This window comes from Pungitius pungitius, chromosome 2 (assembly GCF_949316345.1).
Source record: "Pungitius pungitius chromosome 2, fPunPun2.1, whole genome shotgun sequence".
Classification (NCBI taxonomy): Eukaryota; Metazoa; Chordata; class Actinopteri; order Perciformes; family Gasterosteidae; genus Pungitius; species Pungitius pungitius.
In genome coordinates, this window is record NC_084901.1 from 23,608,563 (window position 1) to 23,633,015 (window position 24,453).

At 46.2% G+C, this 24,453-nt stretch overlaps 4 protein-coding genes across 9 annotated transcripts in view; 3 read left to right on the plus strand and 1 right to left on the minus strand.

Moving 5' to 3' along the window:
• Positions 1-3,061, plus strand: part of spock1 (SPARC (osteonectin), cwcv and kazal like domains proteoglycan 1) — a 70,108-nt gene extending 67,047 nt beyond the window's left edge. For all 3 annotated transcript variants that reach the window (XM_037461412.2, XM_037461410.2, XM_062560689.1), the window contains 2 exons: positions 269-406; positions 1,753-3,061. In XM_037461412.2, coding sequence (XP_037317309.2) covers positions 269-406; positions 1,753-1,949 — 335 coding nt within the window. In that variant the 3' untranslated portion in view covers positions 1,950-3,061. The remainder of the gene's footprint in view (positions 1-268; positions 407-1,752) is intronic.
• A 2,828-nt stretch (positions 3,062-5,889) lies between these two features.
• bicc2 (bicaudal C homolog 2) lies at positions 5,890-14,697 on the minus strand. The gene is made up of 19 exons (XM_037462683.2): positions 13,906-14,697; positions 12,790-12,836; positions 12,384-12,453; positions 12,159-12,238; positions 11,896-12,057; positions 11,735-11,788; positions 11,290-11,505; positions 10,939-11,190; positions 10,644-10,775; positions 10,178-10,367; positions 9,808-9,941; positions 9,521-9,726; positions 9,075-9,180; positions 8,539-8,578; positions 7,236-7,399; positions 6,802-7,012; positions 6,584-6,732; positions 6,363-6,462; positions 5,890-6,274 (listed from the first exon to the last, which is right to left on the minus strand). The coding sequence occupies exons 1-19, from the start codon at positions 14,192-14,194 to the stop codon at positions 6,144-6,146; spliced, it is 2,733 nt and encodes a 910-aa protein (XP_037318580.2). The 5' UTR covers positions 14,195-14,697; the 3' UTR covers positions 5,890-6,143.
• Positions 14,698-16,228: 1,531 nt separating this feature from the next.
• Positions 16,229-21,875, plus strand: dele1 (DAP3 binding cell death enhancer 1). Of its 2 annotated transcripts, none has more exons than XM_037462339.2 (12): positions 16,229-16,419; positions 16,847-16,979; positions 17,419-17,521; positions 18,034-18,178; positions 18,287-18,445; positions 18,553-18,617; positions 18,742-18,835; positions 18,988-19,130; positions 19,257-19,415; positions 19,731-19,823; positions 20,774-20,933; positions 21,095-21,875. In XM_037462339.2, exons 1-12 carry the CDS (start codon positions 16,389-16,391, stop codon positions 21,322-21,324), a joined length of 1,515 nt encoding a protein of 504 aa, XP_037318236.2. In that variant the 5' UTR covers positions 16,229-16,388; the 3' UTR covers positions 21,325-21,875. The 2 variants fall into 2 exon arrangements, with proteins under 2 accessions (XP_037318236.2, XP_037318237.2); XM_037462340.2 differs by having other exon boundaries at positions 21,098-21,875.
• Positions 21,876-22,197: 322 nt separating this feature from the next.
• The window catches only part of LOC119210317 (amyloid beta precursor protein binding family B member 2), a 28,781-nt gene continuing 26,525 nt past the window's right edge, over positions 22,198-24,453 (plus strand). For 2 of the 3 annotated variants that reach the window (XM_037460177.2, XM_062560691.1), the window contains exons 1-2: positions 22,198-22,473; positions 24,353-24,448. The gene's annotated coding sequence lies outside the window, so the exon portion shown is untranslated. Of the gene's footprint in view, positions 22,474-22,580; positions 22,831-24,352; positions 24,449-24,453 lie in introns of those variants that run through there. The other variant, XM_062560690.1, reaches the window with a different exon arrangement.

Consider the following 24,453-nt stretch of genomic DNA (forward strand, 5'->3'; position numbering starts at 1 on the left):
TGAGTGTGTGTGTGTGTGTGTCTGTGTGTGTCATTGAAAAATGACTGCTTTGCTCTAAGCAGGATGTATGGTTGTTGTCCTGCAACCTTCACAGCAGTAATTGATTGTTGACCCCCCCTCTGTGAATGCACAATTACTTTGGTAATAACTGCAGCATGGATCAGATGGTACCCTCCTCAGTGTTTCACCCCCCTCTCCCCCCTCCTCGTGTGGCTGTTCCCTTTGTTTCTCTTACCTTTTCCCCTCCTTTCCTCCTTTCCATCCTTAGGCTTTTATATCCCCCGCTGCACTGAGGAGGGCTACTACAAACCAACCCAGTGTCACGGCAGCACGGGCCAGTGTTGGTGTGTGGACAAGTACGGCAACGAGATCGCTGGCTCCAGAAAACAAGGCAACCCGAACTGCGGTAAGTCCACGGACACACCTCACATGGGTTAGGGTGGGGTTGTGCTTGCACTTATTGCCCCCCTCATTTGTCTAACTAATGCGTTGATCCAGGTGGGTCGCTGTATGTCTCTTATCTCTCTTTGTAATCTGCTGCTGCTGCAGTGCGACCGCAAGGCTTGTCTGTAAAACATAACGCACCTCAGCACCACCATTCCAACTTGTTTGCTTCCTCAGTGTTTCTCTTTGTCTTTACCCGTATCTGAGCATCAGTGGTCGTTTAGGAAATAGATTACGTTAAGCATGCCTCTGGAGCCGCTGTAGCTAGTTTACTATCAGGCCAATGTCTGATTCTATCTGCCTCTGATATTCTGCTCGTGTGGCTTTGATGAAACACCTGCGTCTAGCGAGTCGAGTCTGATATTCCATCAGCGGAGAACAGTGTCAGAAGATTTGTTGTATACAGGAATTTGTAGCGAGGTCCAATTTGGACCTTTTAAAGGAGAATGAATGCTAAACTTTCATCCGAGAAAATGCATTTTGAAAGATAATACATATAATTAAGTGCTTTGATACGTCAAAGTCGTAGTTAACAAGCCAGTGGTCAAAAAAGCAATACAAGAACTTTACTGCAGATCAATGTCAGAGGGGCTGTATTGAGGAAAAAGAACAATAATTAGCCTGAAAGGATCCGGACAGATATACTGATTGCCAATCAAACAGCCAGCTCACGGTCACAGATTACGGCTCACTCAAAAGCCAGTCTAGTGCAAAGCCAGTAATTGCAGCTTCTAATATTGATGGGGTCTCTCGCCGGCGCCAAACACACAGAGACACACAAATACACACACAGCAGCAGCAGCCCGTCCTTTGTCCCCAGTCTAACAAGCTCATCTAACTTGCTGAGTGGCCTCAGGCTGGAAGCCCAAAGTTCTCCTATTTAGTATTGCATAGAACAAACAGGTATCAATGCTGCAGCTCTCTGCTTGACAGCCTGAACACAAGCACATCAAGCTGGTTTTAACACTGCAAGTGCCACTCGACTGAAGTACCCTTGTGCGCATGTGTGAAGAGACTGTTTGGAAAATGACTTTAGGATCCCAATTTCACAAAATGCTGGAGGCCGCACAATGTTTGCACTGCAGTCACGCAAATAGGATTTTTCTTTCAAGTTTTTTTCAACAATTATTCTTTTTTTGATGTAAAGCTCAGAAAGTTTATGACCATTAATGTTTCATTTCACAGTGACCCATTAAAATAATTTAAAGAATTTCAAAGAAAATACAATGGTTGCGCCGGAAAATGTTTATATATATTCTATGCGTGTCCAAATTGTAAGTTTCTCTTTGTTTGTGAATCTCCCCAAAGATGAGGACCAAGAGACATCGGGGGATTTCGGCAGCGGCGGCGCCGTCATTCTCCTGGACGACCAGGAGGAGGAGCCATCACGGAGCGGGCGCAGCCGGCAGAAGAAAAGACGGGGCCGGATTCACCCCCGAGGAGCCATCGAGGACGACGAGGACGAGGGAGACGACAAGGATGACGAGCTTGGCTATGTTTGGTAGCTCCGCCCCATTTTATTTCGCCATCGGCCAACCAGGAAACTCGGCACAAATCTGAAGCCATTCCAACGTCTCCTCCTCCAGTTACTTTGGGAGCAGTCCATCTTTTGTCTCCTGAACTTGCCCTTGTGATTTCTGTACCTTCTGCATACCCCTCTTTCAGCAAACCTCATCCGACCTCTTCATTTTCAAGTGTTTTCACTTTCAGATGCACAACAGCCACCAACTAGATTTCTGCTCAAGCTTTCCACTCTCTGCCCCCGGCTTGCCCCCAAACCTGCAATCTATAACCCCCTCTAACATGGACTTGCTCCTCTATTGTCCCAAGTACTGCCTGTGTCTCCTTCCTTTTCCTCTTCTATCTCTGTGCATCCATGTCGGAGCCTCTGGTCGGCCCAGATAGTGGATCAAATCCCTCCCTGTCCTTCCATCAGCGGCTTCACCCTCATGTTCGGTGTCCCGCCGTCAGGCTCCTTCCAGTGTTCAAAGATGAGCTCAGAGAGGCTCCCCTCTCGCTCTTGTTATTTCATGGAGGATTGTAAATTATTTCGTTGTTGATCTTGAATGTCCCAGAAAGCCCAGGAAGCAATGAGATAAATGATGTATTGTCGTTGTTGTTGCATGTTCCTCATCGTGTTTCTGTGAAAGAGAGACCTGGCCAGGTCTATAGCTCTATGCATCTCAAGCAGAAAGTGATTCCTATTTGGCTGCTACAATACTTGTTGCTATGTTGATGCTGTCTAGTGTCTTTTTAGTTCTTCTCCCAATCTCAGGAGGTAGGAGGTGGCATTTGCAGAGCGATAGCAGTTTAGAAGAATCGAACTACAAGGCCTACAGTCCAAACCTGTGGCGTTTGGCCGGCTGTCCTTTAGTTATCAGTCGGTAGGGCTTCTGAGGCTGTTTGGCTGTGAATAGACTCGAGAGGAAGAAGCTGCTCCTGAGCTGGGAGGACACATGAAGTCAGGCGAGCAGAGAAGAGGCTCCGCTCCGCCTCCCAACACTGGATATGTCCGTGATTTAAAAATTGAAATCCTCACTGTGTCAACTAAGTGAACTTTTATTTGTAACTTTGAACATTTAAGTAAAGTGGCACTTTGGGTGTCTTTTGAACCTTCCAGGTCTGTGTCCACGTGTCTCTTGTTCTCCTTTTGTTCCGTTTTCGGCACAAGCTTCACATTTCATCTTATTTCCCTGAATCAGACGAAATAAAAACCTCTCCGAACTGTAAAACACATTTAAATGCGTTCCTCGTGCTTTTTTTTTATTTTATTCTCTGTAAAGCGCGGGTTTATCTGCAGTAGAACAACAAAAGCCTTCCATCATTTCTGACCTTTTCCAACCTTGAGAAAGTACTCTCTCCTGTTAGACGCAGACAAAAATGATTGCAGTGACGTTTCTCGTATAACTGGCCTTTGAGTCTGGAGAATTGCAAAGCCAGACGTGCCCAAAAGAACATAAAAAGCCTGATGGGTGTTTTTGTAATATCACTGGCTAATAGAACAGATGACCCTGCTGGCAGGAAACAGCCGGCTCAGGACTTTGAAAACACAAAAATCGGAGGCTAAGAGGGCGACCGAATCTTCTGTGAGATGCAAAGGAAATGTCTCATTCATTCATCCGTCTTCACTTGCAGCGTCTGCTGCTTTTTCCCTGCTTTGTATCCACCTTATACCTCAATTTGCATGAATTATGGGCCCGGTTACTTCTTTTATTGAAGCTGTGTCTGTGAGAGTTTCCCCATTTCCCTTCTTTAAATGTGAATTGTGTGGGAACTGCTCTGAATGAAATGGACAGTTTTTTAAAAATACGTTTATCTTTCCCAATGAGTTTGATGTGTAGATTGACATTGACTGTCATTCTCACGTCGCTCGCTTAATATTAGACCCCCACTAGCTAACTTCGCTTAGCCCAAAGATAAGAAACAGAACCAGCTAACCAAGAGTAACAAAATCAACCTGCCAGAACAGTGATTCATTCGTTTTGCTAGCACGCTCCCCTTGTTTCTTGCTAAGTTAACCTGCAGCTTCCTACTTGCCGTACATGCAGGATTCCACCAACTCCTGCAGTCACCAGTTCAGTAAAAGAAAAAAAAACTAAAGTTGCAAAATGCCCCCAAAAGGCAAAGTGGATATATTCAAATAATGACAATTGCAAATTATTTACATTTTGATTAAAGTTTGTTTTACCTTCCATCACTTCAAGCCACATCAATAACACACCAGCACTCACTTACAACCCGTGTCCTCACACACACACACAGACACTAATGCACACATACTTTAACACACACACACACACACTCTCTCTGGTTATTGTTTCCATTCCCCTCCTCTCTCCCACTCACTGAATCCCATCTCCATCTCAGGAAGACATTTGCGTGGTTGTGTTACCTCAGGGCATTTTGTTCCTCTATTTTATTTCTCTATTGCAGCTTTTTAATTATCCACAGATGGCGCGGTGGATCCTCGTAGTGGCTCCAGGTCTCTATGGAGGTTTTTTTTTGTTGGCTACGACGAGCGAAAAGTTTTTGTCAACTGCTGGCCCTTTTTGGAACGAAATAGAGAAGCTTGATGAAGTTTCCAATTGAATGTGAAATGGTTTTGTTTTGGTCCATGCTGCACGGTGCCAGTCGCTGACTCCCGGGCCGTTTTTGGTGGCACATATTTTGTACTTAAAACAAACGCGTGCTGGCGCTGAAAACTACGGTGATGAGGGCAATGAGATTAAAGCAAAAAAGGTTCAGATGCAGGCAATGAAAACACAACAATGAAGTAACACATAATGAAAAACTTGAATGCAGTGGGGCGAGTGGATATAATGAAATGGGTTTGTAATTTGATCCATTACCAATATAAAAAAAAGTTTACAATGTGATTATCTTCACTCCGATGATGAGAAGCTTTAACTTCAACTTTACCTTCTTGATATTGAGAGGTTAGACCATTTAAATTCGGCGTGCTCACAGTTTCTTTTGGCGTGTAAATGTATAAGTCTGCTAAGTATACGTCTGCTAAGCCTTCAGCAGCTGAATGCCCCCCCCCCCCCCCCCCTCGTAGTGCAGATCACTGCCGCTCCTTCCAGCTAGCTTTCATGCTAGCTTTGTCATCAAGGACCAATTGAGACCCGCAGCCGCAAGGGAGTGCAATTAACTACCTGACAGAAAGGAAATCCAGCAGTGCTTCAGGGTCAGAGGAGAAGATTTTAGGATCACTGGTCTAAAGCCTGCCTGTGTAATTGGCAGAGACATTGTAATAAGTAGGGATCATCTCTCCCTAATCTGTCACAGCCCACCACTTCCACTCACACTCGCTTTCATTCTTGGCTGCAGCTGCACCAGCCAGCTTGGTGAGCTCAGACCCACTCGTGACCCCCCCCCCCCCCTCCTCCTCCCGGTCGAGGGGTTTCTAGGATCATTTGCATACATATGGTAGCCAACAATATTCCAAATTTGAAAAATGAAGAGAGCGATCACAGCGGCCTCGTTAATACTCTGCCAGTGTGGTCTCTGATTGCACTAAATTGCTTGCGTGCAGCCCTCTCCTGAATAAATTAAACAGCAAACTCATGAGCGGTTCCAGTGACTTCACACCTCAACAGTGATTAATTAAATTGGAACTTTTAGGTGAGCAGTCAGGTGAAACCAAACCACATTAAAAGGTGTCACATTACCCTCACAGCCATGAACACATTTACCTATTTGGATTTCTAATTCTTTTTTTTCTCCCGTATCTGATTGTTGCTGCTCCACCTTGTCCACCAGGAGCTCTAATGCTGTTAACACGGTTTGCTCCTACAAACATTTTCAAGCAAGTCAAATGTGACTGGAATCTATAAGCGCAGTGTGTGACACCAGTGCCCTCTGTCGGTCTGATGCTGGCTTTGAGTTCACACTACAGCCTGTGCTATCGAACTCTCCAAAAAAGAACAAAAGCCTTTATCTAACTATGGTTTTGTGGATATTTATTTACAATTACATAAATATAGTGGTTATAACAGAAATAAGCACAGTTATAGTGTACATGAACAATGCACTCTAACCATGAAGACACTACCAAGGATCAACGTGCTGCTTCATACAGTTTATTTGTTGTTTGGAAGAGAAGACCCCCTTGTCTTGGGGTTTTTTTCTGTGCTGTTTGAGATGCCGACTTGCTCCACGTCGGGCAGGCGGAGCTCAGGGCTGCTGGGACGCCCCTCTCACCAGTGACTGCTCTGCGCCGCCACCTCCAGATCCACGATCCGCGGCAGCCGCCCACTGGCGCCGCCCTCCAAGTAGCCGGGCTTCACAGCGGCTGTGTCTGACAGCCTCCTTTTGCTCCTGTTCAGGTCTGGATAGGAGGGAAACAACCAAAATTGGCCGTCACTGGAGGCGGAAGAACCTACCACCTACCACTCATGAAAAAAAAAAATTCTCACCTGAAATGGCCAACACCATCTTGCGTCTCGCTCCAAAGGTGGAGATGCCGACCTCCTTCAGATCCTCATCGGACAGAGTGAGGAATGTCTGGTAGTCAATCTGGATGGATACAGGTGATCACAATGCTCAATTGGTCGTTTGCGAGGCCTTTGCTGGGGGTGCACGAGCTTGTGTGTTTAGTCAAAGACAGGATCCTTTGAAAGCCTCCGGGCGACTTTACCTCTTGTTGTTCAAACACGTCAATGTATTTAATCAGGCCGAGTTGGCTGAGCAGCTCGGGCAGGTCGTCCCTCATTTGGGGGGAGGGGCTCCGCTGGCTGCAGGTCGACGCCCTCCTCGATGAGCACACACCATCGAAGTAGCTCTCCGCTAAACATCAAAGTGTTAGAGGTGGTGCGCCAGAGAAAGGGACATACTGAGTTTAAAATATAAACTTACAGGGTTTGTCGTTCCTGCTTCTGTTAATCGAGGACGCGAATCCAGGGAAGGAGCAGGTGGATGAGACGAAAGTGGACGGGGGTGAGGAGGGGGAGGAGGAGGAAGAGGAGGAGGAGGAGGAGACCAGAAGGGATGAAGATAGGGATCCATGTCTGTCCCTCCAGTTGTCGCAGTTGCTCCCGTTACACACCTTTCCCATCTGAGCAGCGTACTAGAAGGAGACAGCATTAAATATGAACCATACGCTTTCCTTCATCTCTCCTCCCTCTGCAGGGATGAAGGTCAAACAGTTCTTAGGTGTGCAGAGGGTTTCCGTGGCAATGCCTCTTGCTCTTATTGATCTCATTGAGTCTGCATCCTCCTCAAAGGCTGCAGAGCTCAGCTCGTGAAAACAGGCTGCTGAGCCCATCACGTAGAACGGCGCTCCTGTCTACCTGTGGCTGGCTGTTGGTGACGCTCAGGTAGGGTTTGTAGCTGCGCCGGCTGATGTTGCGGAGCTCCTTGATAGCCTCGGCCGGCATGGACTTGGAGAAGCCGAGGCCGCTCCAGGTGTCAGTGGGCGTCTGCACCTCCGTGACCACAGGCTTCCTCTGCATGGCTGACATAACAGACAATCAAACACTTGAAACACATCAGTCAGTCCATCATGAAATGGCCGAGCTGGGTTGGGGTGTTAAATAATAATTTGCGAGCGGTGCCTCTCTTTGCTAGTATTTTGCATACTAAATCAAACTGACACAGAGACCCCCTGACATAACGGTGCTCTTCTGGCAGCACAACGGGAGACGTGTGAATGCGTGATCAAAAAAGAAAAACTGCAGCATCACTCCAAAGAGTGCGACATCGACAGGATTATAACCACTGAGTTTGTCACTCGTGCGGTGTGTGTGTGTGTGTTTTTATGTGAGTCGATGTCCCATTCACATACCGGCATATGGGTGTCCTAATGACTGTGAGGCAGATGGCCCATTCTAACTGCTAATTCATAATCCCATGAACACTGAGGAAATTTAGTACCATTTGGCTACAGCTCTTCCAAGTATCTCTCATTCCACATGATGGATGAGGTGCTGTTTCCTGTGTGTGTGTGTTTGTGTGAGAGAGAGAGTGTGTGTCCATGCATGTGTCTATGCTTGGGAGGCAACACACAACTGTGTTTGGATGCATGTGTGGCTTGTGCGTTTGCCCCGTGTGGATAAAGTGGGAGTGCCAGTGCTATTCTCTTAGAACTCTGGCACGGTGCAGCCCATAAACAGCCCCCCTTCATCAGTGGCCCTGGCAGGGAACAGCGCTGAAACGGGCCCCCTCTATTACAAGCCTGCCTCCCCTCTGGGATATCAATATTTTGCCTCCATATCATACTTGAAATGATCTAAATTGGCCCCGTTATCTACATATGATATATATGATATTAACGCACGTTTTCTCAACAACACGACAAAGACTTGAGCACTTCTACAACAAACCAAATGATTTATTTGATTTAGTGTTGTTTGAGGAGCTAATTTAAAGTTTTTTTGTCCAATCTGTGCCGAGTTCATCTTGGTAAACAACAGACAAGCAAAACAACAACATACAGTCATTTTAAGCCAAAATGTTTTTATTTTAATGTGTCTATTGGCAGAACACAGCAACTACATCAAAACAGAAAAGAAAAGCTTGCTCGCTGAAGCCTGTGCGGAGCTCATGAAACCGCAGGAGGACAGGATGAAATATTTAAAATGTCGGAGCACTAACCTCTGGTTGCCAGCAGTTTCTTCCTCTCGTAGTCATAATCCTACGGAGCACAAACAACAAATAGAGAGGGTAAATAATGCATGAAATTGAATTATTTGTTCCCTCTGGTTGCTCAGCACAGGCGGGGGGGGGGGGGGGGCGGAACCTATCGCTGTGGCAGTAAACTTGTTAATCCTCCGCTCAGTAACCTTTAGGAGTGAGCGATAACACATATGAAGAGAAGCAAGCAAACCCAGAAATCAATTCTACAAAATCTGATTGCCCCCTGGTCTGGGTGTTGTAAATCAGTAGGTCACAACACAACAAACGTTGTGGTCTTCTGTATCATCTGTTTGATATAAATAAGTTGGAGGTGTTGCCTCTGTGTCTCTCTTCTCTACAAGTGTCTGTCTCTCAATCGCTACACCCTCGGCGTCTTTCAGGGGTTCATAAAGACTTTTATCTCATCACGGGTCTTTAGATGTAGCTGAATTAGGTTGCCCTCATTAGAGTGCATCCTCCTAAAAAGGGATCATTTAGGCCTGTGTTTTACTCACCTCGGCCTTGGATGAGTCAGAGCAAACATCCTGAGCCATCACCCCGTCTCTCTTCAGGCTGTTCCTTCGCTCGCTCCTCCCTCCCTCCGTTTCTGCGTTTAACAATCTGGCACATCCAGGAGGGGAAAAAAAGACACATCGTGGATCATATGAAGGGAGAGCTGCTCAAAGCAAACAACAGGACTAAAGGAAGATATAGATGAGGTGACCCAAGGTGACTTTTCTCCAACTGTGTTAGCTAAATCTGTAGATATTCCAGACAAATCTGTGTGTGAATACCAACCAAAAACCATGGCCCCCTAAGGTCGACCATCGGACTGTGACTTGGTTCTGATTGAAATTACACTTAACGGTTAGTTCACTTATTCATTAGGGCATTACTGTGAGCCAACACACAGACTTCATTTGTAATGAAAACCGATGTTTCATTCAGTATGTTAGCTCACCTGTATGTTAGCGCCTGCCCTGTTGAATGGCGCCTGCCGTGGTTGAACACCTTGGTCGTTTCAGGGCCCTGCAGACTCCCCCTGCGTCCCATTAATCCCCCCCTGCTGATGCCGCCGACTGCGTCACACACTTCAGATGATGACATCACCACCGCCGTAGAGCTCTCGTCCTTGGATTGGCACGACTGGTCCTCGTTTTCTAGGATCTAACGGGGGATTTGGTGCTTTTAGTGTGGATTTCTTTTGAGGTTCACTTGTCAGGTTCAGGTGCAACTACAGCGTCCAACCTTCTCCAGCGGGCGGCTGTCTGTTCCCTTCATTCCTGTCCTCCCCTCGTCCGCGTGAGGGCTGAGACCTGGTGGAGGTGATGGCCGGAGCTTAGTGCCAGATAGCAGCTCTGGAGGGATAGCTGGAACCGAGCCTGAGCAAGAAGACGGGTCATGATAGTGAATGAAGTTCACATTGGTTTATACTACAGAGAACGGAGACACAGGTTTCCATCCAGTCATCTTGTTTTTCAATGTGTGCTTCAAACAGACAGAATGAAACTTGCTGCACTGAAGAGTGTTGATGATTTGCCTTAAACGAATGTCTTGCACTAGAGACATTTGTGTGCAAACCCTACAGCGATCCATATATGTATGTGTGCATGCTCACCCTGCTCGGAGAGACGGAGCTGCTGCAGCAACATGTTGAGCCAATAGTTGGCCAGCCCGCTGCCGGCCGGCGTGGGTTCAGGGGCCATCTCGGTTACCTTGGCAGTCTCACAGGAATCCAACAGGAGGAGCAAACGGCGGGCCTCATAAAGACAGGAGATGTTCCTTTCCAGACCTTTCACCACCGCTGACTGATAAATGCACACGGTGGTACGTCAGTATTCAACACAGCACACAGTGTACAACACTGCTATTAAGACGATAAAGACTTCCTAAACATGTCTCCTTTAATCCAGTGCGTATGAAACAAGCAATCACAAACTCTATAGTGTAGATCTATTTGATAGTGAGTTTAAAAAGTTGAGACTGGTTCCATAAAAAAAAGTAAATCCCAGTTCATTCGGAGAAAGGGGCGAGGTGAGGGGATCTCAGGATAAAGCAGCAAATCCACGTCCATAAAGTTGTACCTTGCTGGTCTGTTTTACTTTGGGCTTTACGCTAATGAAGACTCCCAGGTTTTGCATCATCTGAGCCAGTTTGCAAGGATCCGCCTCTCCGTCTTCGCGAATGTCAAACATCAAACACACGGGCAGACAGTCCTGGATGTGCGTACAGACACAAAGAAAGCACAAAATACGGAGAGAAAAAAAAACACATTTTGACATATGCGAGCAATCAAAAAACAAACATGTGCGCTCGCTACCTCACACAAAGTCTCTTTATGTAATTCCTTGCAAACACAACAAAACGCCGGTGCTGTACCATCATCTGCTGGCGGGCCAGGCACACTCCCTCGGGGCTGCCCTGGATGAGCAGTGACGGAGGGCTCTGGGGAGCGCTGAGGTCCGGGAGGATGATTTGAGTTTGGGTCTGGTGCATGACGCTCAGAAAGTGAGCTCCGTTCTGCCCCAACAGGAAGAGGTGCTGCTGGGACGTGACATCCATCTGGCTGCTCACCGTGCCGCCCGTGACCTCTGACCCCAGCAGCAGATCCATCAGGATGCAGGTTGCCTTCTGCCAGGGGGGGATTATACAACGTCGATGAAATGATGTCAGGCGTCATTTAGACCGTAGTCCGATGTGCAGTTTTGACTCTTGGTGCTGGACACTGACCCTGACAGCCGCTGCGCTGCCCTGCAGGCCCCAGACGGTGCAGCAGCTTTGGTAGAAGTTGGGTCGTGCCTGAGGATGAGGTGGCACGGCCCTGAAGCTCACACTGACCCCCAAAGTCTGCACTACCTGCTGGATGAGTGGGGAGCCTGCATCTGGCAGAGCCTGGGGTACCAGGCTGACTGGAAGGTCAAAGGTCAAGGACAACTGCTGAAGGTCCTGGGAAAATGTTTGTTGTTTTATTGGATGGAGAGCAGAGAGCGAATGGGGGAAATAAGGAGATGTGGGGCAGACACTGGCATTTTTTGACAGATATACCTGTCAACTTGGTGGCCGACATTCTATTAATCATTCTATTGATAGCTGTGTCGTGACCAGAGTGAAGAAATTGCGCTTTGAGACAAATAAAAATCGGTCCTGTGCAGATTCTACTACAGTGAACACTCACTCTTATCCTCCTGCGGGCTTCCTCCACTCCTTCTATGGGTCCAGCAATAGAGACCTGGTAAAAGTAATAAAAACAAATGAATATTGAATTTAATTTTGTCCTATGTAGGCAGTGGCTCGGTCAAATGCTTCTCGAGTATCTCGTGCCTCATATATTGTTACCTGGTTGCTTTTCTCTCCTGTTCCGTTGTGCCGGTTGGAGTCAGGGAAATGGATGTGACACGATGTGACCTCCATCACCTTTTTGATGTTCCCACCACCTTTACCAATCACATGGGAGTGCTCTGTGTAGGCCACGTCCATCTTTAAAGTCACCTTGTTCACCTGGATTTTAAATAAACCGTCATAAAATTCATGCAGATTAATTTTCAATACTTGGTTGAGCCTTAAAATATCCTCTCAAAGTACAAACAAATCACCCTCACCCTGGTTTCCAGCACTTCTAGTATCTTTTTCTTGGCATTCAAAACATTGTCTTGCTTCCCTTCCACCTTCACATGTGGATCTAGATCAATACAGGAGCTTAGTTTAGGATCTATACAGTTTTTAGTGGGTTACAGTAAAGAGGAAATGTTCTGTCATCCCATTGGAACATTCAAAATATCTGCAACAGGATGGAGAGAAAACACACAGCACTCGTGTGGCGTCACCTTTCTTTGACTTGGCTCCGATCTTCAGCTTGGACGGCCATCTCACCTGAGTGTCAGTTTCTCTCATCACCTGTGGAAGCCGAAACAAAGGGATCGAGAGAATACAGAAAGAGCCCTCATTGTGTGCCACAAATAGCAACGCTTATGGGAACACACTTAATGACCCACTGAAACACAGCCGATCGCTTGGACCTGTGAATACAAAGCCTCGTTTGCATTTCAAAGGGCTACAATTATCACACCCATAAAACCAGTAAACACTGGACGCAGAGTGTGGAACAAATGTCGACATGGCAACGCTCCAACTCAAGTCTCTCTGCACTAAAATGATCTTTGGCATTCATTAAGGAGGGCTGCTAGATTTTATTTGAACTGTAAATACTTTCTACGGTGGCCTTGTACTTACTCTCTGAAAAAACTCCTCTCCTGTCTCACCATCTCCGTGCTTCGGAGCTGAAAGAACACATAAAAAAGAGGAAAGAATAGACTAGGATTAAGAGGAGCACACATTTCAAAAGTCCTGCAGTGTGATTCATCACGTTGTGTTGGTCAGTGGCACAAAGTTCCTCTGTTCACAGCCCCAGCGATCCACGTCAAGCATGTGTGCAAAGTCAACATCTAAATGTTGACCTGTGTGAGATTTGCCAAGTGACTGGAACAAGAGGTTGGCGGGAACATAAACAATTTTAAAAGGCCATCGCTCTGCGGTGACATTTACAGGGTAAGGAGGGGGGCAGGAACGCCCTCGAGCCCCCCCTCATCGCTAAGGGTTACGCTGGCCAGAGCTGAGGAATGGGAGGAGAACAGTGTGGGCTGGAGGGAGAAGGTGGTGTCCGAGAGGGGGGGGGGGGGGGGGGGGGACCACATATTAGCCGAGAGACAACTAATCACATCGATGGCGTTTGCTGGTGCAGAGACCTCCCACCAATGTTTTTCAGAAAAAACAACTGCAAGATCCAAAAGAAACAAAAAAAGTGCCGGTTATGCGTCACCTGAGGGGAGGAGAGAGAACATTTACCACCTGACTCCCCCTTCCCGTCACGCGCCTGCGTGAGGACACACAGACCAAAGCCATCCTCCTGCGGCCCACACAGGAGGAGTAACCCCCAGTAACACGGGGGGGGGGGGGCGTCCGTCATGGACCTGGCAAGCGGCGATGACTAACGGAGGCAGGTACCTCTGCTTCCCAGACAGGAATGATGTCAGCTAAAGAGACTTCTGAAATTCATTCGCCATTGCGGGTCATACATCACAGGGGTGTTGCCCCATGAGTAAAGTGCACGGCAGGGACAACGATGGTGTCGACCAGCTGGAGGAGCTGGCAGACACACGGGATCAGGTGGTTAACAGGTGCCCTGAGGAAGGGGGATCTGCCTCCTCCATCTTAACGTCAGACACACAGCCCGACAGGCCGCTCAGACACACAGAAGGAACATTAGACAGCTTCTGAGGAGACATCTAAGGGGGCTGAGCTGGAGAGTGAAGGTGATAGCGGTGTGCGGGGTCGCCTCAGCTCACTCACCATACAACATGTTCTCCAGCTTCTTCCTGTCAATCCTGAACCTCTCCTCCACCCGCTCCGGGTCCACACTCTGTCCTCTCGCATTCTCCGCCACTTGGAGGGCGCCTCCACCGTCGTCCTGGTCGTCCTCGTCCTCTCTTTCTCCCCTGTCCCGTTGGGCCTGGCTGGGCTCAGGAGGCATCATCGCCGCTGAGCCGGGTTCTACTCTAGCTTCCAGGTCGGGCTGCTGCTGCTGTGGTGCTGCGTCGGCCGGGACCGGAGAGCTCTCCTCCGGGGTGTTGGTGGCCATCGCAGGACTGAGCCCCTCGTCCGTGTTTGTATCTGTGTGTCTGTGTGTGTGAGGATGTGTGCATGTGTGTGACCAAGGAGACCAGCATGTAGAGAGAAAAAAAAGGGGGGAGAGTGGGGCAAGAAACACCCCCCTGTGTCTTTTCTTTAAATCCCCCGCCCCCTTCACTTCATTTAGTACACCAATCCCACTCTTTCGCTCTCGCTTCAAGCTGTTGGAGGCCTTGAAGTGTGCAGATGTATAAGGAGAGTCAAGTCTTCACTATAACAGACTCCAAACAGGCAAACAGTCTGCTCTGAACAAATCCTCCATGATCCTCAATGTCCACAGTATCTGGAAGGATGGTCAAGTCCTATATATGAAAAGATACGCATTTCACATGCTCACACACACACACACACACACATCACAAAAACATCCTCACACCAGCAATCACAGCTAACAAAATAAAAGGGTCATCCAGTTGGGTTCCACCACACGTCTGTGCGCCCTCCCTCCCCTTCTTCTGAATAAAAAGTAGGAGGACTTGAGATTCCAGAGGTCGGGGTGAGGGGAAAGGCAGCGAGTGTGTGGTGTGTGTGTGTGTGTGTGTGTGTGTGTGTGTGTGTGTGTGTGTGTGTGTGTGTGTGTGTGTGTGTGGTGTGTGTGTGTGTGTGGTGTGTGTGAAAGGGGACTTTGCACCAATGCTTGGAATAAGAAAATAATAAGCGATGAATACAAAACCTAGTAAAATAATTCATCAAAGGCATTTCATAGCCTTAATATATGTTTATAAACTCTGAACCGGAAAAAAATACCTTTAAATTGTACATCAATAAATGTTATAATCGCTGCTAACAAAAAGCAGGCAGCCAGAAATTGTGAAAATGGTTTAAAAGTTAGAAAATAAAGAGCAAATAGGAATTCAAAAATTGCTTAGCACATATTAAGTCCCCTTCCTGCTTTAAATTTCCCAAATTTGCAAATATGAGTACAGACTGAAACATTGGTAAACACAAACTGCTCAATTAGTCAAATCTGGTGGGACTCTGCTTCCAACTCAACTCAGTGTTTCCAATATTGCAGACAAATTTGGCCTCAGGCGATTCAGCAAATATCATTTTTCAGTGCAAAGAAACATTTTTCTAACAAACTATAAACTATATAACTATAAACTACTCTAGACTAGACTTTTTTGCCCGAGAGAAGATGTTAATTGAAAAACCTCCTTACTGTGTCACCATGGAAACTGGTCATGGCGTGAACTAATCCAAGTTTCATCTGACGTTACAACATAAGATGTCCTCCCCCCCCGGCCCGCCGTTTAGCCCCATTGGACTAGAAGAGTGTGTGTTTCCAGTAAGAGTGGAGGCGTGCGTCATTGTTTGATCTATTGGGCGAGCAAAGAAAAGCCGAACAGTCCTCGAGAGTCACTGATGAGCTGTGGGGGGTTTACTAAATCAAGTCCAAAACCCGAGTGAATCCTCCATTCAACTAGATAGATAGATAGATAGATAGATAGATAGATAGATAGATAGATAGATAGATAGATAGATAGATAGATAGATAGATAGATAGATAGATAGATAGATAGATAGATAGATAGATAGATAGATAGATCACACTGTGACTGTTTAGTGAGGTACACAAACTATAACTGATTCGTTGTTAATGTGATGTGTAACACCTTTGCTACTAATCTAAATGAATGTGAAGCACAGTTAAACTATCAAATAAATAACTGGTTAGCACTCTAACCATGTTCTCAGCTATGGTAATAGTAAATTCCTTTTTCAGCAAAAAACACAAATTCCTTTTTTGCTGAAAAAGGAAATTACTAAAAGATGTAAAAAAACCAAAATTAAAAAGTAGTATGAAAAACTTAAATCAGCCCTCTCTGTTTGCTCCCAAACATCTTTACCTTTACCTTTATTCATTGATTAGCTGTAAAAACTGTCCCGCGTGACACCACGTGGGGGCGCTATGAGGCGATGAACCACTTTTTCAGACGCTTGAGTTGCGTCACCGGTAGCGCTTGTAAATCCTCTTCCGGTGTTCCGCAGAGCTTTATTTACCGGAGGGCAGACGATTGGGGGGGATCAAGTTGTCTCGCGATTCATGGGGACAGACAACCCCGTGACGAAACTAAACATGAATAAATAAACTAACATGCCGTAGCGGCAAATAAACTTCTAAGAATTCTGACGCTAAAACCATGTGGAGAGTTCAAGGTTTTGTTGGAAGAGGTGAGAGAAACTGCATCGACACATTCTACTATCAACGTCACATGACATGTTTTTTCTTTAAGAAGCCTGTTATTAATACATAAACGACGATTATTGCGATTCAGCGTAGCGCGTAACGTTAGCGCGACCTGTTTGTATTGAGCTAACATTAGCTCTGCGAGTTTGTATTAAGCTAACATTAGCTCTGCGAGTTTGTATTAAGCTAACGTCAGCGAAGTGAATTCACATAGGTGAAAAATGAGCTTATTTTTCTAGTCTCCGACTTTACTCTTTGCCTGTAACGTCAAACCTTCCCTCCTCCCCCAAGGAAAAATCCTAAGATTATAAAATATATACATACAATGATCTGTATGTCTCGTAGTTCTGATGAGACTGAAGGTTGTGTGAAATGTGAATATTGTACATTCATTCATTTTTTTCTTCTCAGTTCTGCATCGATGCCATGGCAGCAACTCGTTGCGCCTCCCCCAGAGCCAGGGGCAGCCTCAGGGACTGGGGGAGGTTGAGATCATCAACAGCTCTGCCGTCCTCTCAACCCCTCCACACCCTTCTGACGGCAGGTACTTTCCACACCTCGGCCTCGTCTTTTTTTTTGCTTTTCAAACCTCGTTTGGGTCTGAATTGAAAAAAACCTAGAAAAAAGCCAAAATAAAAGCACTCGGCGTCTTACTTTGATCTCAGGACTGCTTTGCCCTCGAACCAAAGGCCATTTTCTTAGCTGATGAAAAGAAAACCTTTGTAATTGGGGTCGGACCTTCCTTTCTCGCTTCTTTTACCCTGCCTTTGAACCCGCTCTTGACTCTGAGCGCTTTCCCTGCCTCCCTTTCAGCCTGTTGCATCATCAAACAGCATCTCCTGTAAGCATGAGGACGGTTAGTGGAGGGCACAGAAAAAAAAAATGTTGTGCCTCAAGCCGAATATTTCTGTGATGTCTTTTATATTAAAATAGAAATAGAAAATGAAGGTGTCATTTTTCTGTTTGTGCTGTTTTTCTGTCAGCTCTCAAAAAGAAGAGGATGGAGAGAGGAGGAAGAAACAGAGGAGCTTTCGTCTGGGCTTTGCTGAGGTTCCACGTTACACCGCCTTGGATGCTGTGGGATGGGTGCGTCTTTTGTTATTCCATTTTGTTGTTCTACAATTATTGTCAGGCACTATCTCTCTCTATTAGTTTAACCCGTGTGGACTGATTAGACAAATAGTATATGATGACTGAACTGCTATTAATTGAAAATACATTCAGACCAATGTCACCCTTCAAGGCAAAAAGAAAAAGCGTCCAAAGCAACACCAAAAATGTAACTTTTTACTGCACACAATTCTGAGTCCTCGTTCTCTTCACCTTTGCCAATATCGGATTCTTTTTTTTAAGCACCACTTGGTGGTCTCTTTTGTTAACGGCTAATTTAATGTACAACAAGTTAGCCAAAAATGTGTCATGGAGAGTGGACACTTTGCACAATAATGCTGTCTGATTTCCTTCATTACCTGATATCTCTGCGTGGACTGTTATTTTTGTGCATGTAAATGGTCATTGGCACATGTATGACCATCCCTAGGACCCAGTATGTTGGTACTAGGAGTAGCAGAGAGTGACTGAATGATGTTTCTCCGCAGGGCGCTGCAGCAGTTTTATTCATGCAGATCTGCAGGAGGATCCACTCTCAGTTCTCCTCCACCTCAGAGCCGAGTCCGAACCCCGGAGCCCTAACGGCACCCTCCACCCTACACATGTGTGGCTACCGCATTCTGCTGGAGAACTGTGAGTTGTATTGTTGCAAAAAGGCCAGCTGATGGTTCACCTTTTCATAGAAACAGAAGATGTTGTGATAAAAATCTTGTTGTTGTTCTACCTGTCTGGATTCTCTAGTGTCTAGACAAGATGTCCTTCCCAGAGGAAGCAGAACGATGTGTCTGCAGGAGGGACCAGAGATACAGAACCAAGATCGGGTTCAGAGCCGCAGCAGCAGTTCAGGGGATGCCAGTCTTCAGGGCACCAGGGAGCCTCCCAGTGATTATCCTATACCCGGTTTGTTCTGAGCTGTGTTCAAGTCATAGTTTAAAAAGCATATCTACCTCTTATTGTTGTTGACTTAGTGTTTGTGGGAGAAGGATAATGAAGAATTTTTCTGTCAGAGTCCATTCCTCTGCAGAATGATGCCGGCCGAGACAGCACGGAAACAAAAGATGCCAATGCTAAGGTGAAGTTCTGCCTCCTTGAAATCTATTTGAATAAAAGATGCATGTTTCTCTTAATCCCTGCAAAGGACTGACTGGAATCTTGTCTTTATTGTTGACGTTTTAAATCCCCTTCTGTGTTTTCAGGACATGCTGTCTGATGAGCAGAGGCTGGCAGGAGCTGCACTGAATCTTCGACATGTGGGAGATGGCAGCATTCCTGTTATCCTCAACATCATTGGTAGGCATTTTTAACACAGAAAACACAAAATCATTTTTAAACATTCAATCCAACTCAACGTTGTCCCTTTTTCAGTTGTCAAGTTCTTTGCATTAAAGGCCATACTTGTTTTTGTGCGCCCACAGCTGATATTGTCGTCTCTCTGGTTACAGGTCTAGAAAAAACCAGGAGTGAAAACTACGAGGAGGCGTTTACATGTTTTTTAGCTGCAGCTCAGCAGGGTTACAACAAGGCCCAGTTCAACACGGGCGTGTGCTACGAGAAAGGCAGAGGAGCCGTCAAGGACAGAGACATGGTGAGAATAAAGACGGCGCGCTTTTACTTTTCTGAGTGGTGCATCAGTCTGACAAATGGTCACACATACTCGACTCCTACGTGAGAAACCAGCCCTGAGAGGACTTTTGTGTGTTTTTCTTTGCAGGCGCTGTATTACTATTGGCAGGCAGCAGTGGGGGGTCACCACCAAGCCCAGTACCGCTATGCCAAGCTGCTTCTGACCAGCAAGGGCCACCAGAGTAAAGAGGAGCTGAACACAGCCATCGTCTTACTAGAACAGGCTGCTGCAGCCGGACTGAGCGAGGTGGGAAATCAGGACAAACGCTTGATAACTCTTCACATTTCATATCTTCACAGAACGAGCCGCTCAAAGGTGCATCAGTGTCGAGCCATGAATGTATGACATGAAGTTTCATTTTCCATTTGGTTTTATAAAATAATACCTGGGAGAGGTATTACACTTAGTTGACATCTGTGTTTAAAAAATGGAATAAAAGGGGAATACTCAACTTCCACATGGACCATTGATAACCAGTGGTCTCCTGGCTCTTTACCTTACGGGCTCTCCGTGGGAGTGTGTTTGTAAAGGGATCCTCACACAGTGTCTCTTCCTCTTCAGGCTCAGGTGTGCCTGGCCTCGGTCTACACCCGCCAGTCAGTCAGGGACGGGAGCAGGTCCGTTCATTACCTTAAGATGGCAGCAGAGAGCGGAGTGAGTGCCCTTCTGGATCGGCCTTCTAGATGCTTCTAAGGTTTTAGCTATGGTTTAACAGCTGAGATTTCACCTGTCAGACAGTAGAGCCATTCTGGTCCACTTATTCCCCCTACTTGATCCTGCAGTTAGGTTGATTTAAATGGTGTTAATTATTTACTTACTTACTAATTATTAAGTGGGGCTGTCATTAGATAAAAATAATTAACTAACGAATCGCACATATTCAAATTCATTTATCTTGATTAATGGTTGATGTTTTTAATGAATTGTGTTTTTCTTCTAAAGACTAAATCTTAAAAGTCACGTTAGAAAGCATTTTAGATTTGTATTTTAAACAATGTTGTTAAATGTTATTTTAAACACAAAACTACACACATTTGATTATCATAGATTATCAGAATTTCACTGGGTGGAACATGTTGAACTAGCGACTCTTCCTGCACTTTGCTCTCAACTCTCCACAATGTAACTGCTGTGTTTGAAGTGCCAACGATCTCCCCACATCATCTATAAACCACGGTCTTTTAGGGACACAGTGGTGGTCCTCTGCAGACTGTGTGCTGCGCAGGGTAACGTTAGATGTTGAGATGGATTTAGCCTAGCAGCTAGCTTAACATAGCAGTGCTTTAAGTGTTCCTTTTGACACTTGTCCCTGATGTAAACCGGAAGTAAAGAAACGTACGTATACGGAAAGTATGTTGTTGCATTAATTCGGCTAAATTAATCGCATAGATTGGTCTGTCTCAAAGAGACTATAATTAATCTGTTGTCTTTCTTCTGGTAGGGATATTTGTCTATTTATATTCCTGGTGTTGGTTTATTTTTGGTTTATCTCTCTATTGGTTTAATTTTTTACTACCCGTCTCTTTACAAATGCTATCATCTGGTCCAAGTTCTGGAAGAATGTATGGCCCAAATCACATGTTCATTTTTGATCATGTGCACAGGACAACACCGCCCTGCTGTTTTTGGGTCAATGTTTTGAGAGCGGCTTCGGCGTGCGGCAGAATCTGGGGACCGCCGTTGAATACTACAAGCGAGCCGCTCGAGCAGGCAACAAGCAGGCCAAGAGCTTACTGACCCCTCTGAACGGTCCGGTCCACAAGGGTAGGCACAAAAGGAACATTTCACACTTGTGTTAGTCACTGCATTTTGTGCGTTAGTTAATGATGACACTGCATGTGATAAGTTTTTAATGAGCCAATAAACCTGTGAAGATATCTGTGAGAATATCAGCTATTGATTTCTCTTATCTGTCTCCTCCTCAGCAGAGGAGTCAGTGTTGCGCTGCATCCGTTCAGCTCCATGTTTCCCTGCAGCCTCTCTGGCCCTCCGCGTCCCTCCCTCCTCCAGGCGTCCTTTCGCCCTTCCTCTCCTGTCTCACTCTTGGAGCACCGGGAGCCTGTGTGTGTCCCCGCCACTGTCCTCGTCACCACTTCACCTGCAGCCACAAGGCACTGAGGGAGGGGCCTGCCAGTGGACTGTGGGACTCGGATAGTTCTCATGAGCCGGCACAAGTCTAACTGAGGAATGTATTTTGTACAGTGAATGTATATTCACCAGAGGAGAAAGGTCAAGGTGTGTTAGTTGTGTACATATTGTCAAGTCTCTATTGGAGTGAATCGATTTTATACTTTATTTGTTCATAGATATTTAGTTTGAGATGTTCTATAAGGCTCAACGACCTGTTGGATATAAGGTTTTATAATATTGTGTGGAGAATGAAATATGCAATCTATTTTTTATTTGTTTTAATGCATTACTGTTTTTTGCCATTTTAAGTTCTGTGGGTAAGAAATGTGATCTCTGTGCCTTGGAGAGGTTGTGAATATCAATCATATGAAAGAGAGGTATGATATAATTGTGACATTCTCTGAAACTGATAAAGTGCTTTATATTAGAACGTTCAGTAAGACTGTTACGTTATCTTTGTGGCAGAACAAGAGGGCAAATGCTCAAACATTAAACGTAACAATTGCACAGTGAGGAATGTACTGATCTGTGGGAGATCCTAAGAAAAAGCATTAAAAAAACAATCCTTAAAAGCTATTACGGCTGTCATGTTACTTCTTCATTCCAGTTAGGATTCAGTCCAATGTAGACCAGTATTTCAAGCAATATCTGATTTGTAACAATAACTCGTGTGGGCGTGTCCTTATTGCAATAACTTTACTAAACACAATTAAGCAGCATATAAAGTAATTCGTCACACAGTATGTGAACGTGCGCAGATCATCCGTGCAGCGCAATAACCCGCGGCCCAGCTCTTCACACCACCACGTGACGCGCTCCGATGATGTGAGATTTCATTACCCGACTTGCAAAATAAGGCCGGAAGATTTATTACGGTTGCGCGCCGTGCGTCCTGCGTCCGCTCCGCTGATTGGCCGCTGCGCGCTCCACCGCGTCGCTTCGCTCCGGACTCTTTCTGGCGCAGAGAGAACGCGAAGCGCGGCCGCCAGCGAACCACCGAGCCTCGCCGGGGAGGGCAGATGATGTGATCCGATAACGGACGGCCGGCTGCAGCTACGGGGCGGAGTGGCACATAAAAGCCGCTGTCGATCTCGGACCTGCTCACTACTGTGTGCGTGTGTGTGTCCGTGTGCGTCTCGTCGTGGGAGCGGAAGCCCGGAGGCTGACTGAAGCGGTGAGTGGATGTAAATAGATGCTCTCGGCGGGATGCGTTCCCCTCCCAGTGCGGCGGCGTGATGGGGCTCGATGCGATTGCGTCTCTTCATAGATCACCAGCTTTGATTCAGCCAAAAAAAATGGCAACTCCACCTTTGCATCGCGAGTGCTGTGGTGGATTTAAAGAGGATCTAACGCTGTGAGGGAGTTTACTGAGACGGAAGCAAGAAAAGAAGGGGCCAGGATAGTCCACGCATGACATCATCGACTTTTCGAGTTCATTTTGTCGCCAGATTGTGCTTTCATCTGTTGCGTTTCCTTTCGGAAGCCGTGGGTGCACTTCAGAGTTGAGAAAGGAGGCCTCCCCTTACAGGGAGTAAGTTACAGCGTCTGATTCCCTGCCATGACTGTCGGTATTTAGATAGAACCTGAGGGTATATCCAACCCATTGAACTAGGAGGGATAACGAGCTGATCTTTCCCTGTAATGTGACCTTTAGGCCTAAAAACAGTCTTGGGTGGGAAACAGCCAAATGGACGTAAAAACACTTTACGAAGGTTGTTTCGCCGCCTTAATCCAAAAACGGAGGGATGACATTGTATTCTGTCTGTTGAGAAGTTGCATTATTATAATAATAATAATAACTATTGTCATGCAAGAGTTACACGATATCCCTGTGATTTATGTCTTCTCTACTGTATAGAACTTACGAAGGAGCAGCAACAGAATGAATGAATGAATAATTACTTTTTTATAGCATACTTGTTTTATCAGTAAGACGACCAGCTGCTTTCCTCTTTTTCATCTCATGAATGACCTCTGCTGTTGGAGAGCACAACACCCGTATTGAGAACAACACTTGAACCACACCGTGTGTGGACTATGGCCCCACTGTCCTGCAAACTGCAGTGTCATTCTCCTCTCTAACAACCTTCCTCCCTCCTCCCCAACCCCCCCTCGCATCCTCCCTCCTCGCTCCACTTTGTAACTCACGAGGACCTGGCCGTAATGTCGCGGGGCAGAGAGAGATTAGAGGATGGTTCAGTTTGTCTGCCACTCGTGTATGAAATACAAAAAATGGCAGAATGAAACAAGGAGGAGTTCATAAGCTGTGCGCTCATTGCTCCTTTGTCTTTTTCAGGGGGGTCGTGTCAGGCTTTTTAATTTGTCCTGTGAGTCATGCAACATATTTGCTGTGATTTTGATCTTCGTCGGCTCAAAGCTCAGTTTGTGGCTTCCCGGTGGAAGTCTTAAATCTCCAGCTGTTGTGTCATTTGGTTTGGTATGAATGCATTCTTTTTTTACATGCTCTTTTGAAAGGTTTATAAAGCCAACATGCAAATGATTTTGAGCCCCATGACTCAGGGGTAGTAACATACATATCATGTGATGAGCCGGCTCGATGGAGGCAGATTGCACCTGTTGACGCTGTCTTTGTGTCTGACCGTTGATTCAGCACAAATTGGTTGTTTTGCTCGTCTTGTTAGGTGACAGACAACACGACAACCACCCGGGGAGGGAGGGGTGAGGCCATAGGGGTCCCGCATGAAAGAGTGCAATGTCCACAGATTCCGCTCCTTCCAAAATCCTGCCTCTGTCTTTTCCCAAGATCTTGTCATGCTTTAAAATCAGCTGTGCTCGCATTTTCCAGGTTTCTCACAAAAAGGTGCTGGTGACGATAGCAGCATTTAGGTGTGTGTGTGTGCGTGTGTGTGTATGCGTGACGGGGGGGGGGGGATGTTAATGCATGCTTAGGCATGTTTTTCTACCTGTGTCTGTGTTCATCTGTTAACCCTCTTCTCACAGTTACAACCCAGTTGCAACATGTGCTGTGTCTTCAAATCATCCCGATGACTCTCTGCTGCTCTCTTTGTTGCTATCCATCTGTCATTGTTCAGCATCACGGGGCTGATCCAGCCGGAGAGAGGAGAGAGACACGGTTAGCTGGTTAGCCTCCCCACGGACTGGCTTCCTGCTCAGCTGCGGCTTTCAGTGTGAG